The following is a 27,771-nucleotide window of genomic DNA, read 5'->3' as shown; positions in this document are numbered from 1 at the left end:
CGAACACCCTCGCCTGCGAGACGAATTCGAGCCGCACGATATCGAAATGGCCGCCATTGCGATGACCGCGCAGCCCCTGCGCATCCTTCCCCAGATCTCCGCGCCAGCCTTCTCCAGGTCTGCAAGGATATTCTCTCTCTACACCCGCCAGCTCGTCCAGCCCATGTTCCCGACGCTCGCCGCCCTCCCCGCAATCAACCTCAACATCCCCGCATGGCTCGGCGGCATCTGGGAGTCCGTACTCCGGGCAGTACCGAAGAAGAAGACGTCTCACTCCAAGAAGAGGCACAGGCAGATGGCTGGAAAGGCGCTGCAGGATGTGAAGTCTTTGTGCAAGTGTCCTGGATGTGGCCAGGTCAAGAGGCAGCACGTCTTATGCCCCACCTGTACGAAATGTGAGTTGCCAAATTGGGACCTCTCTGGAGGTGTCTTTACTGACATTTGGTGTTATAGCGATCCAAAACCAGTGGAAGGACTTTGAAGCGGGAAAGTACTTCTAAGTTGCCAAAGGGCTGTGTAACTTTTTAAAAGACGTGTATATTCAAGTGTACGACTGGTAGCACCATGCGGCGTTCGGGACAATCCATCACCTTAAGACGATACATCAGAATCGCAGTGACTGCTTGGCGACTTGCCAACTTGTTGCAGAACTTCTATGGGCTGGTCTCCGATCGAGCCGGCTTTCTGAGGCCCCATCAGCTTGTCGAGACCATCAAACCCGAACTCTCACATTACAAGGAGGGTAGTTCACGCTGAAACGACTGAGACGACATCTTCGAAGGACTTTTGAGCCACGGTGGACCGTCTTCGGGTCATTCAGGGCAACAAACAGGTGTCTGTTACCTCGGAGGTGTTCCGTCACTTCCAACGAGCCAGTACAAGAAAGGTCTTTGTCCGACCAACAATGCTTTGGTCGACACAACTGCCTTTGAGGTGCTGGAAACAATGCAACCATTTCTCACAAAGGCATTGTACAAGTGAGAAACTATGCTGTCCTGGATATAAGATTATTGACTTGGTCAACTCCCGATGTGAACAGGAAGTTCAACGGCAGTATCGATTATCAAAACACACCTTCTTTGCCAAGCCCACACCTTAGACAATACAGTTGTACACCATGTTCACTGCTAAAACTGCGACGAAGTATCCATATGCCGGCTTGGTAGACCTTCCGGTTGAGATTATTCTCCAAATCGTCACTTACATTAGCCCTCCCAGTAAGTCGCATCTGCGGTTGCCTTTTGGCTACACACTCCACAGGACAAATCTTCGAGACGGCATTCGAGACCTCAAAAACCTGACGCTATCATGCACGAGGCTATACGACATGCTCCAGCCGACCCTGTACACCCAAAGTGGTCAAGATGACTGGTACGCTCTTCGTTGGGGCGCTTTCCACGGCCTGACCCGGACGATGGAAGACGCATTTCTGGCCGGAGCACCGTTAAACTGGGTGTACGATGATGTCGACGACTATCATGCCAACAGCTACTGTCGATGTGGCCGCTTCGACGGCGGCCCTGCTTGGTCGAACAACTCCGTATGCTGCACGCTCTTCTATGAGAAAAAGCCCGTACGCAGTGCCTGGACGCCATTACTGACTGCCATTCGCGGCGGGCATCCTGAAGCTGTCGAATGGCTTCTTTCAAAAGGAGCTGATGCTAACTGGGCTGCCAGACCGGAACCCGGACTGGGAGAAATACTCTGTAAGTCTTGCTCTCACAGAGTTGACTGTCCAAGTCTCTTGACTTGCGATGAGTGTGGGATTACGCCAATGCAGGGAGCGCTCGACTACTTTACTCACAGCTCGTTTGGGGGGTCTCTTTTGACGGAACATAATCGCGTCAAGGTTCTCAGGAGCCTCATCCAACACGGCGCAAGCGTCAACCAGAAATTCGGATTTATACAATGCCCCGGCCAGGACCTTCACCTACCTTCCTTGCCCGTACAACACTGGAACCCTCTCGGCCTCGCCCTGTGTACACAGACGGTAGGTCCAGCAACTGTGAAGTTTCTCCTCGACAATCGAGCGCACTTTGAGATGGGACCAGAGTCACTCCTAAATCCAGTACTGGCACACATGTCGCATTGCAGAGTTCCACAGCTCAACTGGAAGGTACCCATTGAACTTCCCCTTTTCGAGTGCCATGCGAAGGCGCGCGTTCTTCTTTCGAAGCATCAGAGGCACGACAACTGCCATTGCATCCCAAGCTTTGACTCCCTGAACCCGGTCGACCCGCAATCCAGACTTGACTGTGACGAGATCCCATACGCTGGCTACAGAATCCGGGAAGTCTTCGACTTTTTGCACGAACATAGACTGCCAATCCTCTCTTCCCACCTTGACGGGGAGACATCTATGAGAGTGCCTCCGGTGATCAAGGCCGTTCGAGGGCTGAACCCAGAAGCAGTGCGCTTGATCGTCCAAGAGGGCGCGGACCCAAATGCTCGCTGTTGGTTAGGACCAGTTCCCCAAGGCTTTAGATCTGATAGAAGATTAGATGGGCACCTTCCGCTGACCTACGCATGTTCCATGGTCGATGATGAGGATGGCCTATACGAAATCGTCCTGGAACTGCTCAAGGGGGGCGCCAGCCCGATGCTGAGAGATCTGCAGGGCCTCACGCCGCTACACGAGCTGTCGCGCAACACTTACGACGAAGCAACTGCAAGACTGCTCATCAATTTCGGGGCGAATGCCAATGGCCTCGACGCCAATGGGTGGACTCCATTACACCATGTTTGTGCACAGGCACCACCGCAGCACCCACCGTGTCGCGCGTTTGCGAGCGTTTGCGTTCAAAAGAGAACACCATTGGTCAAGCTTTTGCTGAGTAGAGGAGCTGACATAGAAGCCAGAACCCGCCAGTATGGCCAGGAGCAGGGTAAAACTCCCTCTGAGCTAGCCTTGGCCAACAAGCTGCCTTTTCCGTGGGAGCGTCTTCTGGGAGAGAGGCATGCAACCGCTCATGGTCGGGGTTCCATCAAGGACTTGATCCATATTAGTCGAGGACGTTAAGCCAGCTGATTACTATCAATAGCCTTAAAGGGTTCTGATTTTGGAGGAATTGTCGAGATGGTCGAAGTAGTCCTTTAATATTTCGTCGACTCCCCCCCCACCTATTTAGATACATAACAAAAGAAGGATCGGATGGTTAATATGGTTTACTACTTGCATGAATTTCATGGTAATTAGTTTTCGGAAATTATCTCTTGTCACTACACAAAATGAAGAGAATATTCTTTGGATGGTAACTCAATGGACATGAAGTTGTTGCGGTTGAGCATGCATGGGTCGTGGTATTTGTTGGTGGCGCCCCTCAATTGCCCCTCCCTGCCAAAAAGCCCACTGCAGGGGTCTTTCTTCGCAAATGTGTGATGTCAGCCCCCACCTTCCCGTTCACATCGCGGTCGCAACTTTCCCATACGCAACCGCGTACCCTCCACAGCGGCACAAGCTTCACATGGACTGGCAGCCATGGTAGGCGAACTCTGAACGAACATCTGCCAAACTTGAGCTGACTGAGATAGTCTAAACAATACCTGACCACACACACTGTGGACAATGGTGCGACATCCGTGAAGCTTGAAGCTCTGAGGAGCTTCCACTTGTTCGTCACGCAGCCTAGCTAACACACTCTCAGCCCACATAACCGACATCTTCGGGCTCGCTGCTACACCCCGAGCCGTTCTCTCGGCCAGCGGTTCTTCGACCCTTCATGCCCACAACACCGCCGACCCTGCGATCCCCATCACACAGTCCATCAGCGGTGCCCACAAGCTCGGCTGTCACCACATCTGCACCTCGCGTGATGGCCGTGTAGCTGCCAGCGCGGGCTTTGCCGGCGAGCTGAAGGTCTGGGTCGTTGACAAGGACACGGGTGATTGGAAGCTTCACTCGGAGGTCACCGATCAGAACTCCAAGGCGGGCGAGACATGGGCCATTGCGCTCAGCGAGGACGGCAAGTTCCTGGCAGGTACAACATATGACGGCCGGATAAACGTGTGGGACATTGGCGAAGAGGGAACGCCCAAGATCCGGGAGTATGAGACGGGAAGCCCTGGCTCGGGCAGCTTCGGCATGTCGGTCGACTTGAGCAGAGACGGAAAGTTCACTGCGAGCGGACACCAGAACGGTTCCGTGTACCTCTTCAACAATGACACCGGTCGGCTTGCGTCCTCTCTGCCTGGTATGGACCCATATGTTCTCCTTCGAGACCTCCCAGCTGACCCATGAACAGGATTGGCCAAGCCCGTTCGCGCGGTGGCATTCTCTCCAGGCAACACGAGACTGGCGGCCGCTGGCGACTCCTCCATCATTGCCATTTACGATCTCAAGCACGGCGAGCAAGTCGGTAACCTGACTGGCCATTCTTCGTGGATCACGTCCATTGACTGGAGCGACACCGGCGAATACCTTCTGAGCGGAGCGATGGACGGCAAGGTCAAGGTTTGGTCAGTCGAGCGCTATGCCTGCGTAGCTACGCACAGCGAGACGGATAAGGCACTGTGGTCTGTCAAGTGGCTTCCCAAGACCGGAAGGAGTGAGATGTTCTGCACTGCCGGAGCAAACAGGAGCATCTCGTTTTACAGAGAGGCCACTGGAGCGTAGAGGGGCAGTGGGACGATACAAAAGGCTGGTGTGCATCTCAGATACCCCGGCAAGCTATGCAGTTTCTGCGATATATAGCGTTAAATGGCAAAGACAGACAATAGACATGCTGAAATGAAGACAGAGAGGACAGTGTCAAATACAGTGATCATCGCCTCTGGGCACCGTAGAAGGGATAGCGCGCACGTGCCTTCGTACCAGTCTCGCGTTGCCCCGCCAAAATTTAGGCCCCTGTCTCCTTCCCTCTTTCGTCATTCACTTTCACATCCGGATGAGATCAACGAGCGCATTGCGACGACTGCGATTGGTGACATTACTTGAAGTGATCTCTATCAGAACTACCATACATCTGTTTCTGCAACATTAAGAGCATCATTGCGACGAATATCCGACCTACTGCGCCCATACGACTTCGACAGCCACTCACTACCCCGGTCACCAGTGACAACCAACATCCACAATGCCCACAACTCGGAGATCAACAGGCGGCGCCCGAGCCCGACCCGGTCCGGCTCGGGGCCAGTCGACCATCAGCTTCTCTCACAAGGTCTCGAAGCCGGTCCCGAAGGATCTGAAGAAGGCGGCCGTCCTCGGCTCCGCTGTCGAGAGGGCCGAGCAGGCCAAGAAGGAGGAAGCTGTGCAGGTCGATGAGATCCAGGTTGACGAGCCCGAGACCAAGGAGGATGAGGAAGTCAAGGAAGAGGTCCCCGTGAAGTCGGAGGCTGTCATCCACGCTGAGAAGATTAGCGATGCGCAGATCAACAAGTACTGGAAGTCGATCGAGGCTGAGCGCATCGCGCCCCGGGTTCACCAGAAGGATGTGACCATGGCGGAGAAGGTGCTGCGGTACTTTGATGTCAGCTCGCAGTATGGTGTAAGTCATTTCTTGAGCTGGTATGTTGGAGTGGGAACGCTGACAATTGCGTAGCCGTGTATTGGTCTGCAGCGCATGAAGCGTTGGGAGCGGGCCGACAGGCTTGGCTTGAACCCGCCTATCGAGGTGCTCGCGGTCCTGCTCAAGGAGGAGAAGAAGGGCACTTCTAACATTGAGCGAGCTCATATGGATGAGCTCATGAACTCTACTGCCGTTGGATCTATGTGAGCAAACGTGTGCTCCAGGTCGGGAATGACCGATTATATTATTACGAAGCTACTGGCGTTTGGAGTTGAACTGGCTTGAGAACCGTCTCGCATCACGAGTATACGAGGCATGGGAATGAGAATTAAGCTGTAGAATAGTCAAAGAAAACGTGCTCGGCACGAAAGTCAACGTCTGTAATTAAACCTCCACTGAAGGTGCATAAGAAGTCTTCTCCATATGGTCTGAAGTAGCTCAGTACCAAATGCTCCTCGTTCTGTGATGGTTCACCGTCTCGGTGCCTGCAGCCTCCAACTCTTTCATGGTATCATACAAAAAGAAATCAATCAAAATGGCGTTGACACTCGTACCGGGATGGTCCTTCTGGATCTCCCGCTTGATCAACTCGACACACCAGATACTGCATGCTATTCCAGAGTTAGCATCTGAGCCCTCGGGCTAGTAGCGTATTTCAACTGACCTCTCATCTGCAGCTCCCATCTCGCCCCGCTCTCTAGAACCCGCTTGGAGTTGATAGCCGTCGCCAGCGAAGGGCTATAGTACAGACAGCCCATGGTGTTGAGGATCTGCGGGACGCGGTAGTCGGCAAACATAGTGATCTTGTCAATGTCCCGGAAGGCGCCGATGCCTTCACCGCCAAAGCAGGCCCAGATATCCGCTACCAGGATCTGAGCCCTCTTGAGGAATCGCACCGGCTTCCGGCGGCCCTCAAAGACGTGCTCATCACGGAAGCAGTCGAAATCGCGGGCGAGAAGGTTGACAAGCCTTGCCGCAGAGCCGTTGGCGGCCTCGATGAGTTTTGTGACGCTGCAGTTGTACCTCTCATACAAGACGGTGCCAGCCTCACGGAGGCAAGTCAGGCGCTCCTCGAGCAGAGGCATCTCCTCCTCCGTCTTGGATCTGAACACGTGCCTCATGAGCTCCATGTTACACTCATCCTCGCTCTGCCAAAAGTCAGAGCTCGTGATGGGGATGCCCTCTTCGAGAGCCCTCTGCAGCGAAGCGACCATGCTCCAGTAGCCAGTCCAGGTCTTGCCGCGGTACTCGACGGCGAACCGCTCATCCTCTGGCTTCTCGGACCAGAAGCAGAAGTTAAGCAGATCCATAGTGAAGATGAAGGCGGCGGTGCTGTCGTCTTTGGTCTTAGGATGCAGCTCGTGCTCGGCCCAGGTGGCCGTCGAGTACTGCTTCTGCTCCATCTGGGCGTAGATTGTGGCAGCAGCACGCTTGGTCGCCCTCATGTCGATACAGACATCGATGGAGTTGTCGTAGACGTACTCGGCCCCTTCGAGGACACCCGTCTCAGGGTCATCGTCGACGTTGAGCTTCTTCTGAAAGTGCTGGCGGAGGAGAGCCAAAAGCTCCGGGTCGGCCTCGTCGTCGGACATGGCTGCGATGTTTCTGCCCCTGACTTGTCCCGGCGTGGCTGGTGCCTCTTGCAGATGCGGCTTCTCCTTTGGCCCAAATGCGACTTGCCTTTTTCGTATGCTGCACGAATACGGCCGCTGTGGATGCTGCACCTGGGTGATCCTGATTCTGGGCGACGACTCTGCAATTCTTTCACTGAGGGGACGACGCAGGTTTGAACTTTGGCCTAGGCGGTAGAGGCAGAGAGCCCACGCCCCATACAGCTGCACTGACCCGTTTGTTTTTTGTTGGATCACCGCTCTATTGCAGGCGGCGATCATCCTAGGAGTGAGGGCCTTGGAGGGGTCTCGTACAATCCCATCGTCCAGTTATTTTCCAACACCGTATATTCGCTGCGCAGAATGGGAAACTCGCGCAATCGGCTGATTGCCATGTGAAAGGGGCTGTACATCAGCTTCCAAAGGCACTGCCAGGAACCGGTGGAGGCCTGACGAACGATCGGTGGTGGACACCTAACCTAAGGCAACGTGCCGTGTCAGGGCAGCCCTGGAGGCATCAGTCCAGCGTTTCACAGTGGACAGAGGATGCACCAAGCCGCTGAGGTTACAGCGCTCGTCAGTGAGCTCACCTCAGAGTGCAAGCGAGCGGGAGGGATCCGCTTAATGTACTCATTCAGACCAATCGCAGCACGAGCGCGGCAATTCCCCAAGGAAGCTACAGCTCGAATCCCTGCACGATCTCGTCACCGGCTGCCGGTATTGGCTGGAACCTTGATCAGGGCGATCATTCCTCCCGCTGACCTCTGGGAAAACCTCAACCTGCCTTCCTCTGTGCAGCCTTGCTTCGCACTGAAACCGCCCTCATCCCATCCCACCTAGCGCGGCTGCAAGCTTACACCCACCTTCGCGCTTGCTACCGCACCTCCGATCTCGTCCTTTTCTTCATCATCTCCATTGACTCTTTCCCGACCGAAAAACGACCGACACCATCGCGCGGAAACGATGGATTCCAACACTGCAGCAGACGCAGCAGCTGCACCTGCGGCAACCACCGCGGAACCGACCGCGCCCCTCGCGACGACCACGGCAACGGCAGCGGCGACAGCGACAGAGACGACCACCGCACCAAAACCTCAAGAGCAGCAGCAGCCCGCACAACAGCAACAGCAACCCGCCGCCGCACCTGCAGCGCAGCCTCCCGCGCAAACAGCTCAGAAACCGATTGCCGTTCCCCGGCGTGATAAGTTCTACCAGCAGTCGCTCGGCGGCTCGCTCAACGCAAACGTCAAGAAGGTACGTCGTGGCCCCGGCGCATCAGACCACGCGATCTTCCTTCCATCGCAACACCCATCCCACGACTTCCATTTTTGTCCCATAAACTTGCCGAATCATGCAGAAGTGCTGTCGGATGCAATTGAAGTGACAATTGAGCTAATCATGGCTACGCAGGCGCGCGTGTTGATGGTCGGAGCTGGTGGCATCGGATGCGAACTCCTCAAGAACCTCGTGCTCACCGGTTACGGCGAGATCCACGTTGTCGACCTGGACACCATCGACTTGAGCAATCTCAACCGTCAATTCCTCTTCAGACACGAGCACATCAAGAAGTCCAAGGCTTTGGTAGGTTTCCTGGCGTAGCAGCCAAGTGTCAGGTCTCGCGTTGCTAACAGGTCGATAGGTTGCCAAAGATGCTGCGCAGGCCTTCAACCCCAAGGTCAAGATCGTCGCGCACCATGCGAACATCAAAGACTCTCAGTTCAACACCCGATGGTTCAAAGACTTCAACATCGTCTTCAATGCGCTCGACAATCTCGAGGCCAGACGGCACGTGAACAGGATGTGCTTGGCGGCGGATGTGCCCCTGATTGAGAGTGGTACCACAGGATTCAACGGCAATGTCCAGGTCATCAAGAAGGGTGTTACGGCATGCTACGACTGCACCCCAAAGGAGACGCCAAAGTCCTTCCCTGTCTGCACGATTCGAAGCACGCCAAGCCAGCCCATCCACTGCATCGTGTGGGGCAAGAGCTATCTTCTCAGCGAGATCTTTGGCGCCAGCGAGGACGAGTCCGCGTTCGATAATTCAGCCGATGCCGACAACGCAAAGGAAATTGAGGAGCTGAAGAAGGAGGCCGCTGCCCTGCGCGCCATTCGCGACGCTTTGGGTACTGAGGCCTTCCCCCAACTTCTCTTCGACAAGGTCTACAACAGCGACATTGTGCGACTGGCATCGATGGAGGACATGTGGAAGTCGAGGAGAAAGCCTGAGCCGCTTGACTACAAGAAGTTGTTGGAGCAGTCTACTGAAGCTTCGGGTGCGAAGGCGTCGATCCTGCAGGAAGGCCAGAAGGTGTGGAGCTTGGAGGAGAACTTTGCCGTCTTCGTCGACAGCTTGGATCGTCTTAGCAAGCGTATGCAAGAGCTGAAGAAGGCGCACCAAAACGGAGGAGCCGAACCTCTGATCACCTTTGACAAGGATGACGAGGACACCTTGGATTTCGTGACGGCAAGCGCCAACATCCGCTCTTCCATTTTCGGCATCGAGCGCAAGTCTCGTTTCGACATCAAGCAAATGGCAGGCAACATCATCCCGGCGATTGCAACGACTAATGCCATCGTTGCTGGTCTGTGTGTCCTTCAGTCGTTTAAAGTCCTGAAGGGTGAATACACTAATACTAAGGAGGTAAAGTTTTGTCTTCTCCAGCGGTGATTGGAGTCGCGGTCTAATGTCTGTATAGGTGTTCATCTCCCCTCACAACCCTGCTCGTCTGCTCAATGCGACCAAGTACCGGGCCCCTAACCCGGAATGCCCAGTCTGCAGCGTTTACCAGACGACTGTCTCCGTCGACATGTCTAGAGCCACGTTGAAGGACCTCGTTGAAGACTTTGTGCGCCTTGAGCTTGGCTACGGCGACAAGGAGTTCGCCTTGAACAACGATGCTGGCCCCCTTTACGACCCTGATGAGACCGAAAACCTGTCCAAGAAGCTCAGCGAGCTCGGAATCACCGAAGACACCTTTCTTACTGTCATTGATGAGGATGACGATGAGCCTTTTGTCAATGTTGTCATCAGCATACAAGAATCGTGCGTCCCCCTGATGCAATGGCCTTGAATCTTAGCTAACCCCTTGCAGCAAGGAGCCTCTCGAGGACAAGCCCGTCAAGGGCATGACCGCGGATCAAAAACCCGAGATCCCTCGTAAGCCAAAGAAGGAGACACCTGCGCCGGCGGCGGCAGAGTCGAACGGTACAAGCCAGCAGAACGGCAAGCACTCGCTGGATGTCTCGGAGGAATCGCCAAACCTCAAGCGGCCGCGGCCTGACGATGGAGATGAGCCGATCGAGGCTAAGAAAGCCAAGGTCGCAACAACTAGCAGCAGTGATGATGTGGTCCTCGTAGATGATTCTACGGGTGGAGCCATCGTCATTGACGACTGATATTGCAAGGGTCTGTTGATTTGAAGCCAGGGGTGTCCCTCCACAACCTAGGGAGCTCTAGCTCGTCAGACTGCACTTAGCCCACCATCCAGGTTGAGGACGCAGTTATTGGCGTAGGTGTTTTGGGCCAGGAAGACGGCGGCGTCTGCTACCTCATCAGGTCTACCCAGCCGCCCAAGTGGGATTCGCTTTTCGAGGGGTTCTCTCGACATTGCTGTAATTTGTATATTAGCACCGTTCTGATCAGGAACATTGGTTACTGGGGTTTCGGAAGCCTAGCTTGCGGATAAGAAATAGGGCGAGGATATGTTTCTTACAGGCAAGCATATTGGTTTCTATGTAGCCGGGAACTATGGCGTTGGTCCTGATTCGCAGTGGCCCCAGCTCAACGGAGAGAGCGTGGGTGAGACCTTTCGGCAGATTAGATTTGGTCCACGTCAAACGGGGCGAGGAGGCAACAGATAGACCTCTCGGAGACGTGCGATGAGGAACGAAGCCAAACAGAAAAATAAAACATACCAATAATGCCAGCTTTCGAAGCTGCGTACACGCTGGTGCCGGGGCTGCCCTTTTCGGCGAGCAAGCTCGCAACGTTGATAATGCATGCTAAAAGGTTCAGGAGCAAGTCAGCTGGGTTGCTCAGTGCTTTGCAAAGGCACACTCTGTGCGGGTGCGATCGGATCGATTATGTGGCAAGTATGCCATGACTTACAATCCCTGTCGGCGCGCCTGCGCTTCATGCGCTGGGCCATGTACCTCGACATGAAGATGGTTCCCATGAGGTTGGTGTCGAGGAGCTCGCTGGCGGCTTGGGGTGAGGTATTCTGTAACAGCTGGAATTGCGCAATACCCGCGGCGTTGACAAGGACGTCCATCTGGCCCGTCCGTTTCTGTGGGCGACGCATTTTCCTCTGTTAGTGGATGACGACACGCGAATGAGGCTGTCTAGCTAGCTAGTGAAGCAAGAGATATATATGGCTTCTGCCATGATGCATTGAAAGGAAAGAAATAAGAAAGAGAGGGGGAGGTCGAACCCAGATGTCGTCCAGTACGGCTTCATCGCGGCCTTGGGCGGATACATCCATGACGGCGTACGAGTGCGCGGGGGGCTTCTCGTCCAGAGATGGACGGGTGTTGGTATTGGATGCGGCGGTGAGGGGGGCGAGTCGGGTGTCCCGGAAGGGTGGGAGCTGGGAGCAGAGCTCGCGCAGCTTGTCTTCCTTGCGGCCGAGCAGGGTCACAAGGGCGCCCTCGGCGGCGAAGCGGGCGGCGATCGCGGCGCCGATGCCGCCGTATGCGCCGGTGATGAGGGCATGGCGGGCGCGGAGGGGGAGGAGGGTGCCGGACATTGCTGTTGGAGGGATGGGTGGATGCGTCAATGGTACGCGGCGCGTGAGCTTGCCGTTTGGGAAGATTGAGGTTGCCCGTATATTACGCAGTACTCGGGATGCTGGGGGTTACGGGTTACGGGTTGCGTGTGTGAATGAGCTGGTTTGGTTTGATGGATATGGAGACGTTTACGAAGACGGGGGGAAGCTCTCTGGGTTGAGGCGGGACACGGCACTGGATGGAGGTGTGGGGTGTGTGTCTGAGTCTAAATTTTGGTGTTGGTGGGGTGGAAGCGAGGAAGGGATGGAAGAATGTCCCGAGGTGGAAGATGGACAAGGTTGAAAGGCTGAAGATGTGTGAAGTCAGAATGTCGTATTGGCCGTTTTCGGTTTGTTCACCAGCACCTAAGGTTGGGCGGGGAGTGGAAGAAAGCAAGAGGGACAGCAAGAGAGCTCTTGTTGATCCTTCTTGAAGCTCTCGGACGCCGAAGCTGATTCAATGCAACATGCGCAATCTGAAATCGCAGGGTGGGGGGAAAGAGACACGAGTAGCAACAAGACAGGAGGCTTTCAGCTTCTCCAAGAGACTGGGATGGACCTGGTTTCGGGGGTCTTGCTTGGCCGGGCGTTGAGGGGGAGTTTGGGCGGAGGATGATAATGGCATTATTTGCGTGTCTCAATTCTGGCATTGCTGGAGAAGGAATCTGATTCCGAGGTCTTTGTGGCTTTCCGTCTGGATTCTTCGATCCCATGTTTCTAGCTCTCAGATGGTGAGACAGACGTCTGCTGAGTTGACCGTCATTGTACTCCACCTCGCCTTGAGTATTCGAGGTCTAATCTATTCATGGTGTTGGGAGGATAGAAATGAGGATATCTTTCTGTTGATCTCTTGGAGATTGTGTGAAGCGGGGGCGAAGTGTGGAATGAGTACCTCCTCGGGCTACCCAGATAGATGGTGAAAAGTAAGTGAGGCACATGTCTGGCGCGGATGAGGCTTGAAGCTCCCGTCTCGCGTCCACATGCGCCCACCCGCAACGGTTAGACGGACCATTTCTACTCAGTACGGACACCTCTTGGGAGGTTAAAGTCTTCTGGAGTGATCCCTGTGTGGCCTCCCGAAGTAGATACCTTGGGGAAAAGTACCGTCGACTTTGCATCTGAATCTGCCAAAGACGATTGGCAACAGCGGGCTGGGAAGCTAAGATAGGCCCCGCTGTCGTTGTCGATTCTAGGACGTGGAGCGATGCAGCGAATGACAATGGGGCCCGTCGCATCGCTGTGCCTGTCGCTAGTTAGCGGATTGGATGCAACCTGATTGATTGATTGTTCTTCTGTGACGTCTAAGAGAGCTGCCTCTGCGGTCGTAGTCGCCGCTAACGCTAGAGGCCGTTTCGCATATGATTGCTGTACCTCCCGTCTCCAAGGTAAGGTACCTTGGGCACCCGTGTAACGAACCTAGATAGGTCAGGTATGCAGACGACAACCCGGCGCCTCGGTTGGTTCCAACGAACGTTGGAGGTGTCGAGGTACCTTGCGGCAAGTACCTCCCACACCACCACCACCACGCCAGTGGTTCCAGTTCAGGTTCCAGTTACAGTTCCACGTCCTGTCCATTATGGTGCGAACGCAACATCGCAATCCCACCACTACTGCAGCTGCAAATTTCCCTTTCCTCTTTTTCCTGCTCTGCATACCTCACACGTTTTTCTCTCTTCCATCTGCGCCCAAAACTGCCACTCCTCGGTACGCTGGTCACCTTACCACGCTCGTTTCCCGGAGCAAATGCAAAGTCTCCTGCCGAGGCGTCGTGCAATCGCAGAAGCATCACCTCCGAGTCCTCGTCCACCACCACCCTAGGTAGCCAGACTGCCCGTCGCCGCCCGCCTAATACCGACCCCGAACTACCACGATCCACACCGAACGCCTGCCAGCTCAACCCTCCGACCCAGAGTCGAATGGCCGTATGCCTCACGATCGCGACATCCGACAACGCCTGATGTCTGGTCATACCAATGGCGCCGCATCGGCGCCAAACCCCGCCTCGCCCAGAGACCCGTATGCCGAGAAGCTCGATGCCTTCCCCGAGTTGCCTACTGCGCCGCCGCCGCCACCTACAATCAACGTCGTCAAGAGCCCCAGCGACGCGCCCGACGCCGGACTGAGGAGCCTGGATCACTGTAAGCTACACTCTGTCGTCTGGTTCAGCTGTCTGCCGTGGCCAGGAGTCTTGCGACCCGCCTGGAGAGAGCGGGGCTGTTGGATCGCGAGTAATGACGGCCTGAGCTGACATTATGCTTCTTCACAGATAAGAGGGCGCTGCCGAGATGGCGATACCGACTGCGCCAGTGGATGCTGCCGCTGATCCGATGGGAGACGCCGTACTTGGCTTACTTGCAGGAGACGATGCGCACACCTTGGCTCGATAGTTATTTTGCGATCACGGCGAACCTCGGTACCCATACCTTCTTCATGATCGGCCTGCCCATGCTCTTCTGGTGCGGCTACGCCTCCTTCGGCAAAGGGTGAGGATATCTTAAGTTTCCATATAACGGATGCAGCCAGCTGACTATTTGACAGTGTTATTCACATTCTCGCCGAGGGCGTCTTCTTCACTGGTTTCATCAAGGATCTGTTCTCTCTCCCGCGACCTCTGTCCCCGCCCTTACATCGAATCACCATGTCCGGTTCCGCTGCTCTAGAATATGGATTCCCTTCGACGCACAGCGCAAATGCTGTGTCCGTGGCTGTATATGGAATTCTGGTGCTTCGAAGCCCTGATACGGTGCTACCAGACACAACCAAGAACCTCCTCGAAGGCTTGTCGTACTTTTACGCGATCTCCATCGTCTTCGGTCGTCTGTACTGCGGCATGCATGGATTCACCGACGTCGTTGTGGGATCCGTCCTGGGCGCCGCCATCTCTCTGGTTGAGTTCCACTATGGCCCGGCTTTGGATGCGTATATGCACAGCAGCTCCTGGTGGGCACCCGCCATTGCTGCTCTGATCATCATTGCGCTCGTCAGAATACACCCCGAGCCAGCGGACGACTGTCCCTGCTTTGACGACAGTGTGGCCTTTGCCGGTGTCGTGATTGGCCTGGAAATCGGAACCTGGATGTACGGTCGTACCTCGCTGGACTCGTTTGGGGGTAATGCTCACAGCGTCCAATCCATTGACCTCAATGCTCTGGGCTGGCACGTCGTCCTCGCTCGGGTCATCTTTGGTGTACTAGTCATTTTCGTCTGGCGAGAGGTTATGAAACCTACGTTGCTCAAGGGCCTGCCACACATCTTCCGTCTCCTGGAAAAGGTTGACATGAATCTTCCCAGACGATTCTTCACCCCTGCGTCCAAGTACGAGACTGTCGACCCAGGATCTCGTATGGATACCCTCATCCCCTCAGTCAGGGACTTTCCCCGTGTTGTCCAGTCCATCCGTCACCCGACCACGCGCGGTCGGTCCGTATCAATCGGTCCGCAGAGTGCTGCTGACGCCTACGAGACGCTCGCCTACCGCGAGCGTAGGCGGCGTGAGAGCATCGGCAGCAATGGTAGTGTTAAAAGCAAAGGTAGCATGTTCGAGCTTCGGGAGAAGAACGGAGACTGGGAGGGGAAGGGAGCCGCTTCGGGCGTGCAGGGCCACAATACGCTCAACGACTTTGAGCGGATGATGGGCACTGGCAGCGTGTTGGCGAGTCCAAACGAGGAGAAGGAAGGGATGGATTTGGCGGTCGGCCAGCAGGACGAGCTCAGCGAGAAGGAAATGTTCTTGCGTCTCATCCGGCCTCGAGTGCGTTACGATGTCGAGGTCGTAACAAAATTGGTGGTTTACACAGGTACGTTGCTGCAACCCTCTTCCGCAAGATCCGGATATCCTGGTTATATGTGCAGGTGCTGACAGCTGGCGTAGGCATCGCGTGGCTGGGCGTTGGCCTGATCCCCATCATGTTCGAGTTGGTCGGCATGGGATCTGCCCATCTTCGCAATCCGTAATTCGGACAGTTCTTTCCGGGTCATCTTGGACGCGGAGAGCTTGCGTTTGTGTTTCTCACCGAAAAGATACCATCTCTGAAACTTTTCTTTTCTCCTTGCATGATGCATCGGCAGATAGGTGCTTGACTCACCACGCCCAAAGATGGAAAAGGGGGCCGTTTGCCTTGCGAAAAGGGGACGGCATAGAATTTTTTATTTTCACGAAAGCACGACCGTATCTATATTCTTCTGCATCTACCCCGGGCGGTTTTCGATATTTTGAGGGACTTTGTTGACAGAGGGAGGTTGGCCTTTGTGCGCATGTCCTGTTCTAGGCGTTTTTCTGGGAAACCTGTTCTTGGGGAGATGGTGCCGGGATCAGGTAATAATCGAGTGTGTATCAGTAGAGATATCAAAGTCGAATGGAAAGCCTCTTTTTATCTCGAGTTACATCGGGTGGTCTGCCTCGTCAACCTGTAGGTTCTGGAGGATCGCTGGCTGTGAGACGTGCGTTTGGATGCCTGAGAGAGTGAGAATGGATAGGTGAGACCCACGACCGCCACGTTGACTTGCCAGTTCTAGCGCGTGCTTTTTGCATATCCCCTCACTTTTTGTCTCCTTCATCTACCGTCGTCGTCACCCGCCTGCCCATCGTCGATGGCACAAGCTGGGGAGAATCATGCCAATCAGATGTCTCTCCTTGTTTACGAGGGCACTGCCACGCCATATCCAAGTACCTTGATGGCCCCAGATGAGAGAGATAACATCTTTGTTCCTCGAGTCTGATCTCACCTCCTCGGTGCTGGCCTCTTCACACCCCTCGAAGAGACGATACTGGACCGATATCCTGGATGTACCTTCGCCTTCTTTCCATCTTTCTCGTCATCAGTTCATATCTGAAGAGGGCTTTTAACAAATCTGGGTCACTGACGATGCTGGAGGACTTTGAAGCCAGGTATTTCTTATCGCCAGTCCATTACCACACAACGGAAACTAACTATCAAGACGTAGACTGCCAAGCGGCGTATATCATCATCTTGCGGGCATTATCATCACTTAGTCGGTGAGGACGCATGCTCTGAGGGCCACCGACCTGCGTGGAGCACGAGGTCCACGTCTGGGACACTGCAGTTGACGCCATAACCATGGTCAGATACGACAATGTGGGGTTCCAGCGGCCCAGCAGATCACCCCGTTGATTCCCCCTCACGCAGGATGAAGTGCGGAGCTGGCGATGGGCGTCTGGCGGGTTGGTCCGCCTCAGGGGGTTACGACCAAGACAAAGTGACTCTGGGACCAGGACCACGAAGTTTGCTTTTTCTCATCGTAACCTAGCAACAGGTGCGTTCGGGACGAGACTGATGACAGGCGGCACCTCCTAAAAAACGAAGCAGCAGTAAGGCCACTGCCAAAACCCACGGATTCCGAGGGAACATGCCCAGCAGCCTACTCGGCCCCCAAGACAGCTGGGGAAGATCATCGGACGATCCGCTGCGGGTGATCCAGTCCGTAGGGCTGGACTGGGGGGTGCCGAGCCTCCGTGCCATGCCAGATTATCAGATCCCGATGCTTGGTTCCATTGGATGAAGCTTTTCGCGAGGTTCGATTGGGTTCCCGGCGCGATGTTTCCCACAGTCGGTGACTTACCCCTGGCTAATGTTTGCCGCGGTACCACTACGCCTGGGACGGAACACCGACGCCGCGACTGCAGCTATCCAGACAAAGCATTCTTACGACACCAGTGGCAGCTGTCAGGACAGAACACCGATACGCGGAATGCAATGGCGAGCCTGGCGATATTGACACCCACGAGGACGTAACCGCAGAAGTCTTCGTTTCCAAATGGGACTTTTGCAGAGATCCGAATCGCCAACCGCCTTTTGAGCAATCGACAACAGCGAAGCAAGTTGCGACCAATCCTGCCAGCGACTGTCTGCACCACTTTCAACCTCTTCGACATCCTCTCTCTCGCTTCCTCCCTCTGCCCTCTCGTCCTCTCCTCAGAGCTTTCTGGTACCTCTGAGGTTGGGGGGCCTTCACTGAGGACCATCATCTTCGCTTCCTTGAAATGGGGCACTTGCAACCCATTATGTTGACTTGTCGTTGTGGCCTCGAAAATAGAGGCGGCGCATAAAACTGCAATCAAACGGTCTGCGAAAGCTGCAGTTGCTTTTCAAATTTGCGGGCTTCTGACCCAAAAGGGCGACGTCATTTGGGCTTCCGGTGCCGGATTCTGTAAGTGCCTTATCGCCTAAGGCACGCAGAAGCCTGCCAGCTTTGGTCTAGCGCAGATCTAATCGGGACAAGCGAGGAATTCATCGAGGTAAGCGAGGAGCGAAGAGGGAGGAGTTTCCAGGGGAAGCGCCCAAGGGGGCCACCACCTGCACCTCACTGACTGAGGTGACTGATGACTGTTCGTTTGGACGGTTCATGGGCTCGGTCAGGTACCTTGAGGCAGGATAATCGGGGAGCGAAGGCGCAACCTCTTTCTCCCCACTGCAGCAGCCGCATCTGCCCGATGATGTGCAGCTTTCTCGACGTCTTCGAATCGGGCCAGAAAGTCGACTCATTTCCTACCCAAGTTTCCGTCTTTTGACGACATTATTGGAAGACATCCATCGACCTGCATCTCAAATTCACGGGTCTGAAATTTTCATTCGCCCTTGGAACTAGTCTGGAGCTTTTTCCCCCCAAGGTGCGCTGCAGAGTCGCACCAACCAACACCTCGGAGGTGCACCTGCACCCCTTCGCCCTTCCTGCCAGCCCAGCCCTGGCTCATCAGCCCAGATCCGCCAGAAATCGACCCATTTAGCGAGGTGACCCGGGCAGAAGCAGCTCTTGCCGGTTCCCTTACAGTGGCCAACCCCCCGCAGGATCTGATAACCAAACGAACGAATCTATTCTCCGCACTCCACGAGACCTCTGCACCTCACATTTTCGGCGACTTGACCGCACCGTCTTGCGCATCCCATCCCGACTCTCATCCTCTCCCCAGGGGTTGCCATTCTCGTCGCCGCATGCACGGTCGCATGTAGTCCTCTCCATCATGTCGACCGACGCTGTCAGCGCTCCAGCCCCGGAGCCTGCACCTGTGCCGGCTCAATCGACCGCCGATGGCGACAAGGAAGAGCCTACGATTGAATGTGCGATGAAGCCTGCCTTCCTTCACTCCCCGCCTGATAGCAACAATGCACCCAAGTCCGACGGAAGCGACTCGGAGCTCAGCGACCTTGACGACGATGCTGTTGAAGCGCCCCCAAAACAGGACGAGGCGCAACCCGAGGTCGAGGATGACATCGGCGAGGTCCTCCCCGACCACTGGTCTGGAACCGTGCCTGTCTTCAAGCCGACCATGCACCAGTTCAAGGACTTCAAGCTATTCGTGCGCCATCCCATCTTTCGTCTTGCCGTCCCACCCTTTGCTAATGTGATCTGTAGATGACGAAGGTCGATAAATATGGAATGAAGTCCGGAATCATCAAGATCATTCCTCCCTCCGAATGGAAAGAAAACCTCCCGAAACTCGATGACCTCGTAAAGCAGATCAGAGTCAGAGAACCGATAAAACAGGATATCATGGGATCGAATGGAACCTATCGACAGGTCAACATCGTTCACGGAAGATCGTACAACCTCCCGCAGTGGCGACAACTCTGCGATCAGAGCGAGCATCAGCCCCCGGCAAGGCGAGGCGAGCGCCGAGCGAACGTTGAAAAGCCGAAGCCTCGATCCGCCCCCAGACCACGACCTGCCGCAAAGTCAACGCCGTCCGCCTCTAAGAAGCGCGGCCGCGGCCGACCAGCGAGGGGCAAGGCCAAGATCCAAGAAGAAGAGGAGGCCAACGAAGAGGGAAACCGACCTATGACGCCGGTATCACCGAAGGCCGACGCCGAGGTCGAAATCAAAAAGGAAGAAGTTGTTGATTCAGTCGAGGACCCCGGAATGGATGTCGATGATGACGAGCGGCCTACAGTCGGTAGAATGGGTCGCATGGGCGGGATCAAGCCCTCAAAGCCAAAGACTCAGTCGGTATCGGCTCGCCGGAAGTACAGCAGAAGGGAAGGTTCCGCCATGATCGATGAAGAGGCTTTCAAGGATTTCAACTACCAGATGGACGTCTCAGATTATACACCTGAACGCTGCGAGGAGCTTGAAAGGATATACTGGAAAACACTAACCTACGCACCGCCACTGTACGGTGCAGATCTGATGGGTACTCTCTTCGACGAGTCGACGGAAATGTGGAACTTGAACAAGCTGCCCAACCTCTTGGATGTTCTCGGCACCAAGGTTCCTGGTGTGAACACCGCCTATCTGTATCTCGGCATGTGGAAGGCTACTTTCGCCTGGCACTTGGAAGACGTCGACTTGTACAGCATCAACTACCTCCATTTTGGTGCTCCGAAGCAGTGGTACAGCATCTCTCAAGCCGATGCCCGTCGGTTTGAAGCGGCAATGAAGAACATCTGGCCTACCGACGCCAAGGCGTGTGATCAGTTCCTCCGGCACAAGGGATTCTTGATCTCGCCGTCGCATCTCAAGCAACACTACAACATCACGGTCAACAAGTGCGTTTCCTATCCTGGAGAGTTCGTTGTTACGTACCCTTATGGCTACCACTCGGGATACAACCTGGGCTACAACTGCGCCGAGGCTGTCAACTTTGCGCTCGAATCGTGGCTTCCCATGGGCAAGATTGCGAAGCGATGCGAATGCGCACAGGCGCAGGACAGTGTGTGGGTTGATGTTTATGATATTGAGCGAAAGCTCCGCGGCGAAGAAACCGAGTACGAAGAAACGGACGAAGACGATGACGAGGAGGACGAAGATGAAGACGAAGACGCCAGCGGCCTTCTTTCACCGCCCAACAGCAACACTGTTGTCATCAAGACCAGTCGGAAGCGGAAGCGTGCAGGAGACAAGGGTGGAAAGACAAAGGTCAAGAAGATTCGTCTCAAGGTTAAGACTCGCGCCGAGCCGATCTGCTGCCTGTGCCCCAGCGACATCCCTGGCGCAGAAATCCTTCCGACGGACGACGGCCGCAAGGCCCACCGCATGTGTGCCCTTTACTTGCCCGAGACGTACATCGATACAGTGGACGACAAGGAGATCATTGCCAACGTTGCCAACATCAACAAGGAACGCCTGGATCTCAAGTGCCTGTATTGCCGATCCAAGAAAGGCGCTTGCTTCCAGTGCTCTCAGAAGAAGTGTGCCCGTGCGTACCACGCTACCTGCGCCGCAGCGGCGGGTGTCTTTGTTGAGGAGGCCGAAGTCCCTGTGTTTGGCGAAGATGGAACCGAGTACAAGGAGCAGGCTTTCGAGTTCAGTTGTCGGTTCCACCGTACGAAGAGAGACCGCAAGTTTGACGGCGACTCCCTCGAGGAAGATGAGCGAATTCGTAAAGCTGCTGCCGCACTTAAGAAGGGCGAGATCTGCCAAATGCAGTACTATAAGGGCGACATCTTTGCAGGTGTTGTGGTGGAGAACCGCGCAGACGAGCAGATGCTTCTACTGGACATCGTTCCTAATGGGTACGATTCTCCTGTTGGTGTTGAGAAAAATCGACTAACGTGCAGTAGTGATCGTCTGGAAGTCGAGTGGAAATGGCTCTTATTGCCCGATCCTTCAGATTACCACCTTCCGAAAGCCTCGGCAAAGGCCATCCCGATGCCCTCTTCGCAAAAGGCGAAGGACAAGCTCAATGCGAAACGGCCTGCTGATGAGGTGCCCAGGAAAGATGCTCCCTTCGTTGAGGGCTACACATGGGCAGAATTCCACCCATGCGATGAGTGTGCCAACCCGAACCAAGTCAAGATCGATCTGTCGAAAGACAATCAGGTATGGCATTACTTGGGCAAGACGTCAACAGAGGCCAAGGCACAGTACTCTGAGGATCCTGCAAAAGAGCAGCATAATCCCAAGAGTAACTATCTTGACACCATTCCGAAGCCGCCGAAGCCTGTCTCCGCGACTGCAGCTCAGCGGCGCCCCTCAAATATTCCGCCACAACCGATTCCCATGGCCAGCCCTAGTGTCGCTATTCAGTCGGGACTTAAGACGGAGAAGCCTTACGTGTACAAGCCGCGGAAGCCCGTCGAGCCATCTTACGCTGGGCCAGGAACATTCACGACCCAAAAGTTCACACCAAAGGCCTCCCCTTCTCCCTCTCCCATGGGCCAGCAGCTCTACTTTGGCTCAGACCCACGTTATCAAATGCAACAAGGCCATTACGCGCAGCAAAGGTTTACGCCCAACATCCACCAGCCGTACAACCCTGCAAGCCCTGGACAGTATGCAGCATCGAATAACACGCAGCGGCAAAGTCCTTATGGCACCCCGGTACAACCGCCGGGAGGCCCCGCAAAACAGGCACAGCAGACGTGGGCAACGCCATCACAAAGCCCGCGACCTCCACCGCCGCCAGCAGGGTACTCGCAAGCGTCCACGCCTCAGAATCACAGAAGGTACTCAGCTGCGCCATCTCCTTCGGTCGCTATGAAGTATGCCTTCTTCCAAGTGCACCACAACCGGGACTCTAAGACATACCGAACTCCATACGCACCGTGGAGAGGCTTCACGAATGGCTACGAGGGCAACCTGAGGGCCCATTTGATGCGGATATCACCTGAAGCCTTCTTTAAGAACAACCGGCAGGGCTCTGTTCAAAGCGCATCGCCAGCATTCAGCTCCGCTGGTCGTCCTCCAGCTCCTGCGCACAGCAGTCCATACTATAACACGTTCACAACTGCCGCACCACAAGGCTCTATTGGTGTGTACGGTCAGAAGACCACCACGCCGTCGTACTCTTCACCGGTTCCCGGGCCGAAACACGACCCCGCGAGAACGCAGTATACTTCGATGTCTCCCAGCCCGGTGCCAAACGGCTCGCAGCAAAGCCCGCATGGCTATAACAACGCATGGAACGCGCAGCAGCAGCCGCCGTCTACACCTCTCCATCCAGCCATTCGACCGCAGTACGGAGCTTGGGTGAACCAGCCTCAGCAACCTCAACCGCACAACCAGGCCACACCACCGCATCATCAGCAGGCGCAACAGCAGCAGCAGACACCACAGCAGCCTACTGCTCCCCAGCCCGCCGCTAGCCATCCACATACGGCCGAGAAGAAGGCAGAGGCTGCACCAAAACCGGCTGCGCCAAAGGTGCAGTACAAGGTACACCTGAATCAGCCTCTCCTCCATCAACATCAGACTAATCAAATAGCAGATCCCCGAAAAGCAAACCCCTGTCCCGTTACCCGCCAAGTACCTCGCAGCTATGGGCAAAATGGCACCGACTCCTACCAAGGCCAGCCCGCAATCCAACGGAGCATCCTCGCAGGACAAGTCATCCCCGACTTCTGCTTCGGCAAACTCAACCCGTACGCCGCAGGTGGCCGGCACACAAAACTCTTCGACCCAGGCCAGCTCCCCTTCTCGGCCATCGACAGCCTCAAAGAAAACCGCTGCGCCCGTTTCGCAGACACCCGTGCCCCTGCCGCAAACAGCAGTACCGGCGCCGCCCCAGCGGATGCCTTTCACAAACCAATTCTCTGCCAATCGTCCTTCACAACCGGCTTACCAGCCTCAAACGCAGGCACATACGGGTCAGCCAAACCCGCGGCCGCTTCAATCTGTTGGACAGCCCCGTACAGAACACCACTCTCTGAACCCGGCGGAGATTCTGGCGCAGATTGCCACACAGCCTCGCATGAACCCTCCTACTCCTACAACACCTCACCAGCCAATGCCCCCAGCGGCGCCGCAACAAGCACCCGGGCCCCATTATTATGCTGGACAGCAGGTGCCGCAGGTACACAATGGAATGATGCCTCAACAGCAGTATTTCCAACACTACGCGCCGGCGCCCCAGGGCCAATATCCTCCGCCTCAGCCCCAGTACGCTCATCAGTACCCGCCGCAAAACACGGCCCCTAGCTACCCTCCGCAATCTGCTCCGGCGGGTGATGTACCTTTGCCGGAAGTACCCGCAGATTCTACAGCGCTGGTGGAGAGGATGATGCAGAACCTGCGGCGTGCGGCCTCTAATGGCTGAAGCTCTACCTGCCGCAAGTCTTCAGTTGTAACAATAGTCATACACACAAAATTGGTCTCCAGCGCGACACAGGCGCCTTATGGCTGGAGACTAGGGAAAAGTACGCATGCACGGAATTCATGAGTTCTTTCGGACACGGCGTTTAACGGGTTGTTTGAAAGTGCGGGTTTCCTAGTTTTAATTATTCACGAGAATCATGGACAACATGGCATTGGGTGGTAGGAATCCCTTTCCCTGCGACACAGGCGCAGACACGATCTTCGGTCGTCTAAAGAATGGCCGACACCTCCGATGTATATAATATGATTGTTTCATCGCGAAGAACATGAGTGCATTCTGCTCAAAACAAGCATCGTGTCTTGCAATCTTTTTGAAGTGAGCGTATTGAGCCTTTCCAAGGTTTGGTCGATGGGTGTCATACAGTGGCACTTGCCGTTCTAATCGTAGACCTTGAGAGACTCCATGAAAATTTTCGTGCGGCAGGTGGACGTTGCCACAGGTGTATATAAGGCAAGAGCAGCCCGCTTGATCTTCCAGATGACATCTCACCTTTCACATGCTGGTATCATCCCCTCTCCACCAAATTCCTCTCAACCAAAATGTTCAGACGTATCCTCAACGCCGGTTTGTCGGCAACACGACGTCCTTCTATCCCGGCCAGCGTTCCTCGCCGTGAAGAACACGATTCACCGCAGCGCGTTGATAATACACACAGGGCAAGATCCGTCCATTCAATAAACCTTCCCAAGGCCGCTGAGTTGCGCTTCAACCTCTCAGACGCGGACGTCACTAAAATTCTCAACGGCTTCCACCCCAGGGATATGGAAGAGCGTTGGCTCATCCTCTCAGACGGGCCAGACGACATGGGCAACATCGTGTCCCACTTGTATCGGAGCTGGACGGGGTATGAGATGTATCGGCTCAAGATTACCGCTCCTAGGTTTGGAAGTAGCGGTGATAGCAGCAGCACGGCCCGAGCTGCCGAGGAAGGGGAGGACGGGGATGTACATCAGGCGCATGTCACGGAAGTTATTTGGGAGAGCCATGGAGATTATAGTGCCTATGGCGGATTAAAGATGGGTGAAAGCGAGGCGAAGAGGGTTGCAATCAGCATCTGCAGAGGCGTGTTGGGATGTAAGCTGGAGAATGCGCCTAAGGTGGTAGGATGGGATTAATGATGAAAGTAGGTATGACTTCAGTTGGTAAACATCGACTTGCGGGTACATACGGAGTAGTCAGTACATAACACGCATTTCCGCTCTCAAAAGTCACCATGGGTTTGTATTATGCTGTAAGAAATGCCCATGAAAAAAAGGCGCTGGGTAGCTGAGATCGATGGATAGCTTGGCATGTTATTGCTTGGGTTTCATATCAGATCTTCTACTCTTCATATACCTTCCAAAATGTGGCACCACATAAACCGCTAGAAGCGAAGACGGCGGACCTGGTTCTGGGAATTGGAGCTGTGTGCTGAACAAATTTGATCTCTCTCTTGCTGTCATTCGGTTTGGGGGCTGAACTCTTGTCCTTTGCGAATGAACGAGCTCCGAGGAAGCTCTTTTACATTGTGAATCCAAAATTAGCACCGGATGGCCTCAAACCACGTTATAACGGGACACTCTTGCTTGCGCACAGCCTCATGCTGCGACAGCAAGCCATGGAAGGTTGTCGGGGCATCCAGCATCCGACATGACTTGATCCCCTCATCCCTCCCAGCATTCTGATGAAGATACAACAGATCAACTCTTCACGTAGCCGTAGAGAAGCGTCAGAACCGAATTTACAATATAACATCCTCCGCCGGGGCTATGATCATTTGAATTTCGAATAAGCGAGGAGCGATGATTAGTAGGAGTAATAATGAGGCTGTAGAGCTATGTAGGCACTCTGACCCCTTCATCACTACCTGCCTCTGGCCGCCTTTTTTGAGAGATGCAAAAGTGAGATGCCTGGATGCAAAACGCGTTTATTGTTTCTAGAGAGAAAAGTACAAGCATTACTCCCTGAATCAGATAAATATACATAGACCGTTTTTAGTCTGCAGGTTGAAGATATTCTCGACAAGAGCACATGTCAGCCAAAGACATAGTAAAAATGCTACTGGACATGCCCTTCTACGAAATCTTCGGCAATTCTGGTCAGGCAGCTCCCATGTTGTGATCCATCAAAACAGAGTCAGCACTGGGAAGGGCTGCCCAGAGGAAGCCAAGATCAGAGAACTAGTTCAATGATTTCCAACTACCCACATGCGTTCTTGTCTGTCTCTATTGTCATCAGTACATTAACTTCCATGGAGAAGAATGCACCATGTCTATGAACCTCTATGTCTATGCTTGAACAGCCACCACTTCTAGCGGCTGCGTTCCAACTTTCTATCCATTCCATGTTCACAGGAGATATGGCTAGAAGAAGGAAGATCATGTGAATTGTGCCACCAAGAATACACCCGCTAACAGGGGTTTTATATGATTTTACAGACGTTCGCGCATCCCAAAAAGGTTCGGCCTGATCGTCGGCCGTCATTCCGGCTAAGGTCGCCGTGTGGAATTTCGACCCTCCGGACCGTTATCCTCGTAAGAGCCGGCACAAATCCTCCACGTATACTGATCCATCCCTTTTGGATAAGCAGGGAGTAACGAGCGGTGGTGACGGGTAGCACTTAGGAGGTAGCAGTTTGAATGCTGAAGTTTCCGGCGCTGTCGAGGAATGCTACGTTCTGGGAGGAGCACATGCTCCCGGTCTGCGGTAAAGGGATCACGTGCCATTGAATCGGGCCCCGAAGATTTTATTGCCTGCCTTGTTAGAAGAAGACTGGCATAGACGTATTGTATTTAAATACACATTAAAGAGCTGTCCTACGAGGCAGTGGGGAGTGGTAGAGCTGAAGTATAACCGTCCCTGAAGTTGACAAAGCATCATCGTACGCGTCTGCTCAAAAACCTTCTAGAGGTGAGCACATATGCAAGGTATATAAATTGCCTACATGATTTAAGCAAGACTGGCCCAGAAATTCTTTTCTTCCTCCCATGTTGTTGTTGTGAATAATGCGCAAGTTTGAGCGCGCTTGGTTCATCATAAATTCTAGCCTCGCGACTTTGGGCCACACTCTTCAGGCTCTCTGCTCATAGATTCCTCATGCAGCTCTCATCGTCTCTATCGCATGCTGTGTATTCATAGATTCGTCTCTAAGTAGTTTCGGTTAGAAAGGTCTTGGCACATGCTTATGCGTTTAAAGGTTCACTTTCCTGCGGCGGCTTTTTCATGGTGACATCCGCGGATATTATGCCTGAGAATAAGCAGATAGCAACAGTGACCATAGTTTACTGCATGACACATGCCTAGGTGGTGAGTTCACGTCCTTTGGCCTCTGTCCACCGGCTTGATGAGTCCCCACGAGATAGGTGGATCCTCTCTCCAGCGGCAACGATTGGAAGACACCCGAAGATTGGTGTCGAGAATAAAAGATGTGGAAGATGTTACGATTTATATTACCACGGCATCTTCATTATTAAGACCGGGACATCTCACGACCTGTTTACCGGCTCACTGATGGTCGATTGCCTTAACTGAAGCATCAAATGGGGTATAAAACTGTGGGCTCATGTTCCTACCCTGTTGAAAACCCAATGGGGAGGCCGTGACATGTCTCATGATAGCAGAGAGTCGATGTATACTCGGTTTCTAGAAGCGCCTCATCTAGAAATCTTAAAATCTAAGTACGAGGGGCCTCAATCTGACCTCAGCTGCTCAACGATTCTGTCATATGTGACTTATTCATGAGAAATAAATACGAGGAGATTTGGTAGCTTTGGATCTTTATGTCAAACCAAGTTCCCCGTATGAGGTTCACACGGGGAATAGATGGAGAGCATGGAGCCCTGAAAGTAAACATATGAAGT

The 27,771-nt window shown here is 54.3% G+C and overlaps 8 protein-coding genes across 8 annotated transcripts; 6 read left to right on the top strand and 2 right to left on the bottom strand.

The window, feature by feature from the left end:
- Window positions 1-46: 46 nt before the first annotated feature.
- On the top strand, window positions 47-500 carry CGCS363_v003812 (putative 54S ribosomal protein L32; the record flags this gene model as incomplete). The annotated part of the gene is made up of 2 exons (XM_036635661.1): window positions 47-395; window positions 454-500. The coding sequence occupies 2 exons, from the start codon at window positions 47-49 to the stop codon at window positions 498-500; spliced, it is 396 nt and encodes a 131-aa protein (XP_036500350.1).
- Window positions 501-1,117: 617 nt separating this feature from the next.
- Window positions 1,118-4,612, top strand: rec14 (Meiotic recombination protein rec14; the record flags this gene model as incomplete). Its single annotated transcript, XM_036635660.1, has 3 exons — window positions 1,118-1,706; window positions 3,645-4,190; window positions 4,242-4,612. The coding sequence occupies 3 exons, from the start codon at window positions 1,118-1,120 to the stop codon at window positions 4,610-4,612; spliced, it is 1,506 nt and encodes a 501-aa protein (XP_036499548.1).
- A 460-nt stretch (window positions 4,613-5,072) lies between these two features.
- Window positions 5,073-5,714, top strand: cdm1 (DNA polymerase delta subunit 4; the record flags this gene model as incomplete). Its single annotated transcript, XM_036635659.1, has 2 exons — window positions 5,073-5,486; window positions 5,541-5,714. The coding sequence occupies 2 exons, from the start codon at window positions 5,073-5,075 to the stop codon at window positions 5,712-5,714; spliced, it is 588 nt and encodes a 195-aa protein (XP_036500128.1).
- Window positions 5,715-5,945: 231 nt separating this feature from the next.
- On the bottom strand, window positions 5,946-7,099 carry CGCS363_v003809 (Queuosine salvage protein; the record flags this gene model as incomplete). Its single annotated transcript, XM_036635658.1, has 2 exons — window positions 5,946-6,118; window positions 6,172-7,099. The coding sequence occupies 2 exons, from the start codon at window positions 7,097-7,099 to the stop codon at window positions 5,946-5,948; spliced, it is 1,101 nt and encodes a 366-aa protein (XP_036499160.1).
- Window positions 7,100-8,080: 981 nt separating this feature from the next.
- uba2 (Ubiquitin-activating enzyme E1-like) lies at window positions 8,081-10,516 on the top strand (the record flags this gene model as incomplete). The annotated part of the gene is made up of 5 exons (XM_036635657.1): window positions 8,081-8,371; window positions 8,528-8,698; window positions 8,757-9,761; window positions 9,817-10,163; window positions 10,213-10,516. 5 exons carry the CDS (start codon window positions 8,081-8,083, stop codon window positions 10,514-10,516), a joined length of 2,118 nt encoding a protein of 705 aa, XP_036499161.1.
- Window positions 10,517-10,581: 65 nt separating this feature from the next.
- oar2 (3-oxoacyl-[acyl-carrier-protein] reductase) lies at window positions 10,582-11,865 on the bottom strand (the record flags this gene model as incomplete). The annotated part of the gene is made up of 5 exons (XM_036635656.1): window positions 10,582-10,730; window positions 10,834-10,926; window positions 11,036-11,122; window positions 11,229-11,406; window positions 11,551-11,865. 5 exons carry the CDS (start codon window positions 11,863-11,865, stop codon window positions 10,582-10,584), a joined length of 822 nt encoding a protein of 273 aa, XP_036499162.1.
- Window positions 11,866-13,807: 1,942 nt separating this feature from the next.
- On the top strand, window positions 13,808-15,837 carry CGCS363_v003806 (Dihydrosphingosine 1-phosphate phosphatase; the record flags this gene model as incomplete). The annotated part of the gene is made up of 4 exons (XM_036635655.1): window positions 13,808-14,021; window positions 14,150-14,366; window positions 14,422-15,680; window positions 15,755-15,837. The coding sequence occupies 4 exons, from the start codon at window positions 13,808-13,810 to the stop codon at window positions 15,835-15,837; spliced, it is 1,773 nt and encodes a 590-aa protein (XP_036499163.1).
- A 3,025-nt stretch (window positions 15,838-18,862) lies between these two features.
- RPH1 (DNA damage-responsive transcriptional repressor RPH1) lies at window positions 18,863-23,872 on the top strand (the record flags this gene model as incomplete). The annotated part of the gene is made up of 4 exons (XM_036635654.1): window positions 18,863-19,198; window positions 19,255-21,350; window positions 21,399-22,992; window positions 23,045-23,872. 4 exons carry the CDS (start codon window positions 18,863-18,865, stop codon window positions 23,870-23,872), a joined length of 4,854 nt encoding a protein of 1,617 aa, XP_036499164.1.
- Window positions 23,873-27,771: the final 3,899 nt, after the last annotated feature.

The sequence above is a fragment of the Colletotrichum siamense genome, assembly GCF_013390195.1.
Source record: "Colletotrichum siamense strain Cg363 chromosome Unknown KSG_Cg363_contig02, whole genome shotgun sequence".
In the NCBI taxonomy this organism is placed as follows: Eukaryota; Fungi; Ascomycota; class Sordariomycetes; order Glomerellales; family Glomerellaceae; genus Colletotrichum; species Colletotrichum siamense.
The sequence above is the reverse complement of the archived record's forward strand: the minus strand, read 5'-3'. Positions and strand labels throughout refer to the sequence as shown.